Below are 12,164 nucleotides of genomic sequence, written 5' to 3' on the forward strand. Positions count from 1 at the left end.
GTCGGTGACTGCAAAGAAATTCAGAATATGGAGGGAAGTCTAAAGTTTGCAGATCGGGGGGTTATCACGACCAGCAACATGGGAAATCTCGCAGTTGCGTGCCATGCTTTCGTGTCCGATTGGAAAGACAGCTCGGTAAACCACGAGGTGCAGGCCTGCAGTATTTCCTAAGCGCGTTTCACTATGTCTATTCGTGCTAAGAGACTTCCATGAAGCACTGAGGTCATTCTTTGCTCAATGACCTCAGCTCAGACAAACTTCCTCCATCATGTCTTGGTATGGTCTCTTTCCGTTGAAAGCGAGGCTCTATCGGACTCACTGAGCCTGGGAGGCCCCTGGCCTGCAGAGAATGGGTCGTACTTGTCAATTAAGTAGTACATATCATCGTAAACGCTATCACATTTGCTTAGCAAGTTGATCGAGCAATTGAGGATCTACGACGGCGTAGTCTTTGGCTTGAAGAACTGGATTCAGCACTTACGATTGTCGTACGGCCTTGCCCTGGTCCATATGGTTCACGGAATATATGACGTTGTAGTATATTGAATACATGCGATTTCTATCGTCCCATTCTTCCTTTGGTTCACTCGGTCCGTAGTAGCGCAGGTATGTTCTTGTATAGACTTTGTTGTGGATCTTGTTGTAATTGCATCTCCAGTCCCCGATCTCCATTTCATTATGGGCGTAAAAGGCTCCAGAGTCAAAGATGTAGATGTCTCCTGTCTCATAGGAAGTGCCCGTGTTTCCTTCCCATAGATCAGCGTGGATCAAACTGGGTTTGATGCTACGCCCATCGCTTTCCAGGGCGCCAATCAATCTTGGAATGATACGTGTGAATATTTTCTCTTCAAGATGGGCAAGCTCCTTCCAGTACCCGTTGACCTCGAAGTCAAGGTCTACGACATATCGCAGCAGATTGATGAAAAACGTCGTCCAGCTGCTCTCCCAATTTACGGCTTGGGGCGTACGACCGTTGCATGTTGTGACTTGCATACCGAATTTGCCGGTAGGTGAGATACTGTCTCGGTGCAATTGAGCCAATTTTGAACATAATTGATTTGGCTCAGGAATGCGGTCGTTCATGTCAATGAATTCTGAGAGGAAGTAATATGTGTCTGGATTACCAAGACGACATTTACCCTGAGCTACTGGCTTCGGGACGAAGTTTGGCATGGTCTTGTAGAGCTCTGACATAGCATTGTATTCTCCTTCCATCATTATACGGCCTCGGTCTTCAGCTGCGCATTTCAGGAAGTATCGAGCGTTAGCACCGTCCGAGTGTTCCACAGTGATGCGCCCCGTGATTGTCCATGCTGATGTACCAAACCTGTTAGCAGATAGAACCTTTGTGTCACTGGGGAATTCCTCTAAGACATTCTCGTCGAGAGGGAAGTCTCCTGAGATAGAGACAGTGCTCTGTTTTGGCTCATTCAAGAGGTTGTGAATTGCCTCGCTCATTTTCAGACTTCGAAGCAAGCAAGAAAGCGATGACAAAATGCAGTCAAAACAACAGCCATTGGCTTTTAAAAAGGTTCAAAGATCAACCATGGCTAATGGGAACGGTACAGAAGGGACGCAAGTTCGTCCTTAGTTCCATAGATCGCCGCGAAGCAGGAGGCAGTTCGAGAGTCGACAACCACACAGCCTTCGCGCCGGATCGACAGCTGCACTTGTGCCTTCTCATGCTCCTGTTTAGCCAATGGAAGCCTTCAGGTTTTGGTATGGAGGTCCGGTTGATTGGACTGTACGAAACATTTTCGTGACTGGGATTGTACTGGAAGCCCGGCGCGAAAAGTCGGAGAGCACAGCACATCACACGAGCATGGAAGAGCAAAAGAGCAGAGGTTGGCGCTACGAGAATGGGGGCTGCCTTAGCCCGCCAACAATTAGCCCCACAAGCCCATACTAGAAGGCTGAGGATGCCCATCCATCAATCCATGATAACAGTTGCCGAAAGGCTAAGAATTCTGGAGAAGTTGAGCAGAATAATAGCCAATGATCATGATTTCATTTTGATGGATTTGAAGTACAGTTGTATGAGAGTTAAAATCTCACCATGCCATCAGATGCCAGCAGATGCTAGCGGGAGCTGGTCCCAAGAAGGTACCCGGACAGCCTCGAGCCTTCCCGGAAACTCCCTTATTTTCCACGAGCTCTTCGTTGCAGATTCGACCTAGAACAGAAACTCTTTCCAACACCATCTGTGCAACGTACAGCATGGTATGTGTGCCGGCTTATCGCGATATGTTGTCCTGCCGTGCACGAACAAGTCAGAGGCCAGTAAGCCCCGAGGCTTCTGCTGCGTCTGGCCCCCAGGGCGCGTTTCGGGTTGTTATCCATGGCGTCAAACCGGCTCTTTCGTCCTTCGTGGCCAATAGAGTACATCTAAACGCGGCCTGAGGCGGAGGATCAGCGCTGTGTGTGTGCAGATTGTCAGTATAGCTAGCTACTTTGCCCCGCCCCGAGCTACCTTTCTTCAAGCTAAGTCGACCATGGAAATGGACGATCAATACCATGCACGCATTAGATGCCGTTCTGCACGGATCTTGCAAAAGATGACACGTTCACAGTGACAACTAAAGCTGTGAAGTCTTGATTTGTCCTGACTGAACCATTCGGCCGTTCTCCAGCATAAGGCCGAATAATGGTGTCCCTTCCACCCTCCCGGTGTCCTTTCCTAGGATAGTGCTAACGACATGCATAGTTCAAAAGGCTGCGTGCACGGCGCCTAGGAAGGTCACAGTCGGAAGACCTCTCAACAGAGACATTAGTTCCAACTCCCTCTGAAGATGACCCGAAAAGCTCTGTGGGTTCCATATTCAGCGATTGGACTAGGAGCAGAAGTCTTACCCCCAATGGATCTCGAAACACGACTCTTCGCCCTGCTGAGCGAAGGCCGAGCTCAAGTCGGCGCCGTTCGAGTCCTTCCCCAGGCCCGGCAGCAGAGATGACAAGGCAGTCGGGTCTGCGTGTTGTTCATCAGCCACGAGGTGCGCCGATCCTGAATATTATATTTATACATGGTTTGGGTGGTGATAGTCAGAGGACTTGGTCCAAAGATCCCCATGATGCAAGTCTCTTCTGGCCGCAACATTGGTTACCTTTGGAGCCAGGAATAGCGAGCGCTCGAATACTGAGTTTTGGGTACAATGCTAGCTTTCGTCCTGGGGCGCCGAGGAATATTTACAGTATTGGTGATTTCGCTAAGGAGCTGCTTTATGAAATGAAGTTCGGTAAAGATCTCGATGGCAAAGATTTGGACATTGCCACGGCGCCAATAATCTTCGTTGCGCATTCAATGGGTGGTCTGGTGGCAAAAAAAGCATATCTCCTTGGCCAGAACGACGAGACATACAAGCACATTGTTGGTTCAATATCAGCTATGATCTTCCTGGCCACCCCGCATCGTGGTACAAATCTGGCTGAAGCTCTGAATAGGTTGCTCACTGTCTTGTTTCAGCCTACGCGGGACTTTATTGCTGATCTGAACAAGAGCTCACCCGCACTGGAAGAGCTCAATGAACAATTTCGTCACATTGCACCCAAACTCTCCATTTGGTCTTTCTATGAGACGCTTGCTACTCCTGTGGGCCCGATGAAACTCATCGTGCTTGATAAGGACTCCTCAATTCTAGGATATACTAAAGAAATCTCGAGACCGCTTGATGCAGATCATCATGGCATGAGCAAATACTCTAGTCCAGATGATCCGAATTACGTCAGTGTTCGCAACGCTCTGAGCTCCCTTGTCAAAACTTTCCAATCAGGTGGGCTTGCTGGAAAGAGCGAGCATGTACCCGAAGAAACCAGAGATGTCGAAAAGCTTCTAGGTGTTTTCTCCAATCCAGAAGACGACTTGAACTCCGTGCGACGTTGGTGGATACCAGGTACTTGTGAATGGCTGCTTCATGAGCCAGGTATACGATCTTGGCTGGAGACAAGACAAGAGTCTTGCGTTACTTGGTTCTGTGCACCTCCGGCCAGCGGGAAATCGACTTTGTCAGCACATGTTATCAGCCATCTCCGCGAGTCCGGCGTTGCGTGCCAATATTTCTTCTTCAAATTCGACGACCCAAGTAAACGCCGGCTCAGTACGTTCTTGAAGTCCATTGCGTGTCAGATAGCGCGAGATGTTCCTGCTTTCAAGCGCAGCTTATCCGATTTATTCACTGAAGGACTCGAGTTTGAAAAGGCCGACTCATCGCTCTTATGGAAGAAGCTCTTTGAATCCATTCTCTTCGCTACGGAACTTCCCTTTCCTCTTTATTGGGTTGTTGATGCTCTGGATGAGTCGGAGGCCCCAAAGGCTCTGTTGGAGCTTCTTCGCAGACTCGAAAGCTCACGAACTCCTCTGCGTATACTCATCGTCAGTCGAAAAAGCGAGCCTCTATCTCTTGCCTTTGGACGGCTTGCCAGCTCGGTTCCTCTCAAGTCGATTGAGAAAGACGGCACCGACTTTAATTCAATCGACATTCAAACGCTAGTCGAAAAGGAAATCGAATATGTGCGCGGCGGTGACGAGCTGAGACAGAGGGTTGCACAAGTTGTAAAGAGCCGTGCTCAAGGTAATTTTCTGTGGGCTCGATTAGTCCTAGATGATATTGTCAATTGTCACTCGGAGGACGCCATCCAAGAGGCGCTGAATGATATCCCAAGTGACATGAACATTATGTATCGACGCATGGAGCTAAGCATACTGAATAACCCCCGCAAATCTAATACTGCACTGGCAAAAGCGCTCCTTCAATGGATAATCTGCGCAAGTCGTTTATTGAATCTCAAAGAGCTATCGCAAGCCCTGAGACCTGAATTTCCGGAGATGCTGGACCTAAGAAGGACCATCCAGGATGTCTGTGGTCATTTCATGGTCGTGAGCAAAACTGGGCAGGTAACCCTTGTGCATCAGACTGCCCGCGAATATTTGACAAAAAATTCCGAGAACGAAAGCCTCATAGATCCCCAGAAAGGTCATGAAAAGCTTTTCTTGAAATCGGTCTCAGTCTTATGTGATCAAAGCCTTCGGATCAAGTTAACACACGGCCAACGTGCACTATCTAATACAGAGCCGTTCATATTCTATGCTGCAACATCCTGGATGTACCACCTTCGACATGTAAAGATAGCATCAGACGAATCTCTAGATCGACTCGTCACCATGTTCGGGAGTCTGTATGTGCTGACATGGATCCATGCGCTGGCAATTGTAGGCCACCTGGAAATGCTAGTCAAGGCTGCGAAGGTCCTGAGCACCTTCGTGAGCCATAGACGGAAATTAAACTCAATCAAAAACCCCCTCCTACATCGTCTTTCTGACATTGATCTTCTGGAAAGGTGGAGCATTGACTTAGTCAAGTTGGTTGGCAAGTTTGCCACACAGCTTATGTTAGACCCATCAGCAGTGTACAAGCTTATCCCTCCATTGTGTCCAGAAAATTCGATCTTGCGTCAACAATTTCATCAACCAGATTCAGCCGAGGTGGCTGTCAGTGGTATTTCAAATACTTCTTGGAATGATAATCTGGCGAGAATAGCGCTCCCAAACGGAGAGCAAGCCTGGAATGTCATATGTGCTGCTCAAAGACTCGCCGTTCTAGGATCCAGTGGAAATATATATCTCTGGAGTTCTTCCAACTTTGTGGAGCTCTGTACACTGCAGCATCGGGAACCTATAACGACATTTTGTTTCAACAACAAAGGGAGCAAAATTGTCTCGTACGGGTTGCGGACCACCAAGATTTGGTCGGTTCCTTCAAGTGAATTGCTATCATGCATTCCGAATCCGAGGGATATCAAGGCTATGTCGATAAGTTTCGCTGAAAACGATGCAAAAATTCTAAGCGGATCAGACGATAGAGGGATACGTTATGTCCGCATCAATGCTCCAGAAGCAGGGTGGCAAAGTTTGAGTGACAGCCTCTTGAAGGAGACTTCCCAAATTGAAGGTAATATAATCAACTCTCCCATGTGCATGGCTTTCAATGGGGACAGGACTCAGATTGGCGTGTCTTACCGGGGATTCCCTCTGTCTGTCTGGGCATTGAATGAAGGGTATTGTATTGGTAGATGCAAGAGAGCGAAATCATTTCGAAATGACAAGGCCCGTCCCTCGACCAGCTGGTTCGCCGTGGATCGGTTTACCTGGAATCCCGTGTCTGGACATGTAATCGGCCTATATAGAGATGGCTGTGTTTTCAAATGGCATCCTGTGACCGATGAGAACCAGGAGGCTCAATCTGCTGCTGACGAAGTCGCCGCTAGCTCTGATGGTAGACTATTCGTCACAAGCAATAGCGATGGAACTGTTCGGGTCTGGGACTTTGCGTACTTCACCGTGATATACCAACTCTCCTCGGCAGATTTAGTCACAGGGCTGGCTTTCAGCCCTGACTGTATGCGCTTCTACGACCTGCGGGGCTCCTCTGTAAATGTTTGGGAGCCTAACAGCCTTGTACGCTTCTCCGAGACCGAGGAAACCATCAGTGACGTGGCCAGTGAAGACCAGTCTCTTACCTCGATATCACATGCCTCTGAAGCAAACTTGGTGCAGTATGAAGCTGTCACTGTAGTCGCTGTTGCGCGCGGCAGCACTTGGTACTGTGTTGGCAATGAGGAAGGCGTGGTAGATCTTTTCGACACACGAACAGAGGAAGCAAGCGAACTTTTCCGATTTTCGAATTTCCTCAGTGTCAGCCACTTAGCTTGGAGTCCTGATGCGACACATGTCGTTGCTGTCGATCTCGGAGGAGACATCCTTGTCAAGTATATAGCCACTACACAAGCTGACGCGATAGGTATGACTGAATTGAAGTCCATGGCAAGTCCCAAGATTGACCTCAACGAGCGTGGTATACACCAGATGCTTTTCAATAGCGACTCAACATTCCTGCTCATCATAAGTCAGGGTTGCGGTCAAATTTGGTCTTTGAAAGATAGTGCTACTGTCGCAACACTTTACGATCAGGATATGAATCGCAGATGGCTCCAGCACCCGACACAGAATTCATTATTCCTTGGCTTTGGAGCGACCGATTTAAGAGTATTTCGGTGGCGAGACTTCTCTGAGAAGTCACCTCGTTGTTACCAGCCGGATCATCCCAGACTCGACGGTCGTATAAAACTAGACTCTAGCGACAAGCAAACTCCTGAAATGGCAGATCTTTCTCTGGGGACAGACGGTGAACATAAACCAAAATCGGCTGCTAATCGAGCTATACTCACGCAGGATGGAAGACACATATTGATCCAGACAAGAGAGATGACCAGCCAAGGTCGAACTATCAAGCGGGTACTTGTCTTCAACATATCCTTTTTCGTCCCCGACGAGGAGGATAGCCTATCAACCCCACTACCCTACGCCTACATACCACCAGATGTCCTATCAAGTATCGAAATCCCGTTGGGCATTCTCTCTGGATCAAGACTTGCCTTTCTGAATCAAGACCTGTGGTTCTGCACCTTTAGGCTAAAGTCTACCCGTCATGATGACGAGGCGCTCCAACGACATTACTTCATCCCCCGAGATTGGACAAGCACTGAGAGCGTAGAACAATGCTGTATGATGGAGGATGGCAGTCTCTTGTGTCCGAGAGACAACGAAGTTGCCGTCATCAGATTTACTCTCGAAGGATTTGGTTTTTGACAGAGACCCGCAATGTAGATAATGTATCCGATAAATCATTAATGCATAACAGTTTCACAGAATTTGGAGGTTTCATAAGGGTGTCGTCCTCTTTCAAGGGTATCGCTGATGAGGCCATGTCAGATCAAATGTGGCTGTTTGAACAAACGTCATCACATGAGGTGAATTTTCCTAAGCGGAGTCGGAAAGAGAAGTCTCCTTAAGAAAATTATGTTCAAATGCAAAGACGGAGCGCCGAGTTGATATCCTTCCGGCTGGCGTTACTGGTGTCTCTTTTCCCATAGGCGCCTTACCGCACCCTCTCGGCCTAGGTTCTATTTTTAAGGAATGGCTTGTTAGTTGCCTCCGAGAAATTTCTGGACAGGTATCTTAGGGCTCAAGAAGAGGGACACCTCGCCAGCCAAAGGGATTGAGTGGCAAGCAGCTGGACTTCAAGGCGGATTCTGGTGTGCTAGGTCGAGTTGGATATGTTGTTCGAGAGAGAATGAGGCAGAAGAAAGAGATGTGCGGCTCGCGGCCTCGCGTACACCTCCATTGTATGCGCCGTTGACCATTGTGTAAACGATCTTGTCTTGGTCCGCGGATTGGGCGGACGATCTCGCAGCATGGGGACCAAATCAGGGGATTTTACGCTTCACTAGCCGCAAACCTGACCTCCAGACGATGTTCGATGTCAAAATGTGCGAAAATATGTCTTTGGATACACTACAAATTTGGGGCAAAGAAGGCACACTCGCCATCTGAGACTTCGCCAAGTTGCTGCTTAGATTGCACGAAATATTCTCCACATATATCTCAGCGACCACAAAGGCTTGCAGATTAAAACTCTATTCACCAGAATGAGCCGTAGTCAAAGAGCTGCAAATCCATACATGTCCCGATTGACGCTAATCTTTTGAAGGTAAAGCAGGAATTGTTCTTCCTTTTCCTTCTTTTTTTCTTGTTTTTCTTCTTTCCATCTACCTCATCCGTCTACCGGCTCTGGTTCGAGTGGTCTAAAAAGGGCGGACGGCGGAGGACGGTGCAGTTTCTGGTTCCTCAGGAATCCACTTGGATTTTCGATTTGACGCATCACTGATTTTGAGCGGGCGTTTTGATATTGACGTGGCTTCCTCTACGTCCGTTTCCTGATTGTCGTATTCCTCCATGATGCTTCCTAGCAGCATCTTCCAGACATTACCATTGGCTGGCGTCGTATCAATGATGTCACTGTGGCAATCGTCAGCAATGATGAAGAGCTATGAATTCTACTTCTTAGGTTTGTACGTACCACATGTCCTGATCTTTGGGCTCAAAGTCCAGCCTCTTGAGCGATTTGTTCGCACGCTCATCTTTACCAAACCTAATGAACTCGATGCTCACGGGCCTCTGGACCAAAGAGTAACCTTGGATCTCGCGCAAAGATCTCGAAAAGCCCAAAATGGTACGATCGATAGCATCTTGCTGCTGCTGCGTGTCTGTCCAGGCGCCATCCGTCAGGACGATCAATGTGAACCCCCTTTCAATATCCTTCAGGGTTGTAGATGAGCTGGTTTTCTTTAATCGTTGCAAGTAACTTGAAAGAATAATGGCTAAAGATCGGTTCATGTCGGTATGTAGACCTGGTCTCGGCATGGCCCCCATTGTCTTCATGACCTCGACAAGCTTTTTGGATGTTTTGCAATTATGGAGCTGAACGGAGCCTGTAGTGAATCCTAGATCGACACCGTCCTTATCGATACCCTTTGTTTTATATATTAGCGCCGAGAGTAACGTCGTTGCTTCTTCCCAATGTTCGTTCATGGATTCAGCGTTATCGACAAGGAAGCTCTGCCAAGAAGAATTGAAATTAGTGGTCTGCTCGTACAGGGTGGATTGAGACTGGGAAGCGACTAACGAAAACACGATTAGGGATATATCTTGACAATATATCATCTTTTCGTGGGGCTCGACCCCGAACTGATAAGTGGCTCAAGCCAGTCTTCTTGGACTTGCTCATTTCTTCGAGTACCTGAGGCACTGTTTGATGCAGAGAAGCACGTTTAGTACTCTGTCTTCTCGACGAAGACTTTTGCGAGAATCCGGTGTCGCCGTCTCGGACGGACAACGGTGACCGTCCGCGTAGCTGAGGTTGTCGTTGGGGAGATTCCGGCGCTCGTTCGAAGCCTAGCACACGATATCAGCATAAGGTCTTCAATCCTCCAAACACCATGGATTTCTGCAACATAGGATCCATACCATGGTCGATGTGACGATGATGTGTAATAATCTCTTGATGGATAGCGGTGGGATTGGGATAGCTTGTGACCGGAGGACGAGGCCAGACTTTGATTGTACTGGAATGTTCACCGAACGGCCGCGGTTCACTTGAGAAGTCCTCTGCCGTAATAGAAGATGAACTAGAGCTAGATCTTGGAGACGGCGATGTAGCTCTCTGATCACCTTTAGGAGTCGAAACCGAATCATAGTGACGCGGAGCAGATACAATCTGTTTACGAGCTGCTTTGCTACGATCTTGCATGAAGTCGACCGACGCTTCAGGCAATGGGAGGCCATACTGTAGCATTGGGGTCGACTGTTGATTTCGTCGTGACTTGGATACGGCGGTCGTAATAGCTTTGACCATGAGTGCACCAAGGTCTTTTGCGTTGATGCGCGAGCTCGGATGCGCGACGAGGACAGAGTTGTCCAGAAGATCCAGCACAGACGCGGTTATATCATCACTCCGTCTGGTGAAGCAACGAAGGTTTGTGTGCCATTCACGCACTTCGGGGAGGACTTTTCGGTCATCATGGAACGAGTTGCCCCTCTCCAGCGCCGCCTTTTCATTAGGATCATCCAAATGCCCTGAGGTTTCAAGAAGTGCCCTTTCTCTACCCTTGACACGGATTTGGTCAAACCGCTGTATGCCGGAACTACCGAGCACGACCCAGGTCGCAGCCATGGAGAGAACACATCCGAGAGACCAGATGTCGATTGCTTGGCTGGCTTGGGTATCAGTGTGCCCCGCATTGCCTTGCTCAGGTGATCCTTTGACGCGACCATTAATCGACAACTCGCCACAGTGGACTATCGCGGAGGATACAGGACTTACCATAAGGTATACCATATGTCTTTGTGCCCCCAAGCGGTGGCCCCATGGCTCTACCAGACTTCTCAAACCGAGCAAAGCCGGGGTCAGCCAGCTTGAATGTCTCCTGGACCCACAAGATATTATCTGGCTTGATATCTCCGTGAACCCTAGATAAACCGTAAGCGAAGTCAGACTGATGCAGACATCACATACCCTGAATATGCTTCGACAACCCCTGCTCTTAACTTAGCAAATTGATGGATGTTAGCGACTGCAGATGCAATGTCGAACATTCTTCTCCAGAAGATCGCAATATCAGTTGACAGCAATGGAGGATCTTTACTAAAGAAATATTCGTCGAGATCCAGCTCTGCATACTCTAGAACGATGTTATACATTCCATGGGAATCTTCAGCTCCGTGGATGTAATCACACAATTGGCGAACAGTCCCCTCGACATTGCTGAAAGCACGAAATGCAGAACGTTCGCTGTCGAACAAGCTTTGCTGCCCTGCTTTGAATGACTTCAATGCGAATTGATATCGCTGTCAATGATCAGCCACTTGGAACTTCGTCGGCCCGAGGGAGTAAGGTCAAGTGATGGGGCATGGAAGATTCACTTACATATCCTAAATGGTCCGACGGATCATCGTACCTAGCATTAGACGCAACTTCACGGAGGGCTTGGTCTACGAAGGCCTCCAGAACGACAATATGCCACAGAGTAGCGATACCACCCTTCGTGTTGATACGTTGCTTCTGATGTATCGGCACAATCATTTGAGGCGGGCATACCAATCTAGCCCCATACTGAAAGATCATGGGTAGGTATGCCCACTGCTTTTCTGAAAATTGTTGCGCTATTTCCTGGGCATCTTGTACACCCATCTGGACTATAGTATCCACTACTTGCGCACGTTCAAATGGTAAGCGGCTGTCGATCAACCCACGTTCTTGAAATTTGTCGATCAGGTCGCCATGACCAATCTGAAGGAGGATGCTGAACACGAGCAAGCATTTTTGGCTGCCATCGGATACCTTGTCAGCATCAACTGGTACTATGATTTTCTGAGCATAGACAAAGTCCAGTAGGAGGTCTAGATGTGAGGCATTTGGATTGGCTTTGACGAGGAACCACTCCTCAAGAGAAGGTGTGAGAATGTACTGCTGCTGGTCAACATTGCGCGTCGTATGCAAACGCAGCTTGTCCATGAACATCTGAAAGATAGAATCGCTTGCAGGTTGTTCAAACCTTCTTACGGGTGCACCGGTTTTGCTTGAAGGATCAGATTCTCGATCCCTCGCATCGACTTGAGAGCCTTCCAACCCGAAGAAGTCTTGTAAAGGAAGATCAATCAGTCCACATTGTCTATAGATGCTTTCAAAAATCTTGGTCGCCGGGACAAAGTAGGTCATCATCGTTTCTGCATCGTGGGCAACAACGAATCCGTAAACCATTCCATCGTGCGGGCG

At 48.4% G+C, this 12,164-nt stretch overlaps 3 protein-coding genes across 3 annotated transcripts; 1 reads left to right on the forward strand and 2 right to left on the reverse strand.

The window, feature by feature from the left end:
* Positions 1–477: 477 nt before the first annotated feature.
* On the reverse strand, positions 478–1,458 carry KY384_009178 (uncharacterized protein; the record flags this gene model as incomplete). The annotated part of the gene is made up of 1 exon (XM_044817664.1): positions 478–1,458. One exon carries the CDS (start codon positions 1,456–1,458, stop codon positions 478–480), a length of 981 nt encoding a protein of 326 aa, XP_044664817.1.
* Positions 1,459–2,947: 1,489 nt separating this feature from the next.
* On the forward strand, positions 2,948–8,200 carry KY384_009179 (uncharacterized protein; the record flags this gene model as incomplete). The annotated part of the gene is made up of 2 exons (XM_044817665.1): positions 2,948–7,631; positions 8,004–8,200. The coding sequence occupies 2 exons, from the start codon at positions 2,948–2,950 to the stop codon at positions 8,198–8,200; spliced, it is 4,881 nt and encodes a 1,626-aa protein (XP_044664818.1).
* Positions 8,201–8,634: 434 nt separating this feature from the next.
* On the reverse strand, positions 8,635–12,149 carry KY384_009180 (uncharacterized protein; the record flags this gene model as incomplete). Its single annotated transcript, XM_044817666.1, has 7 exons — positions 8,635–8,848; positions 8,910–9,448; positions 9,516–9,784; positions 9,857–10,648; positions 10,713–10,858; positions 10,905–11,236; positions 11,316–12,149. 7 exons carry the CDS (start codon positions 12,147–12,149, stop codon positions 8,635–8,637), a joined length of 3,126 nt encoding a protein of 1,041 aa, XP_044664819.1.
* Positions 12,150–12,164: the final 15 nt, after the last annotated feature.

The sequence above is a fragment of the Bacidia gigantensis genome (assembly GCF_019456465.1).
Source record: "Bacidia gigantensis strain McMullin 20006 chromosome Unknown scaffold_268, whole genome shotgun sequence".
In the NCBI taxonomy this organism is placed as follows: Eukaryota; Fungi; Ascomycota; class Lecanoromycetes; order Lecanorales; family Ramalinaceae; genus Bacidia; species Bacidia gigantensis.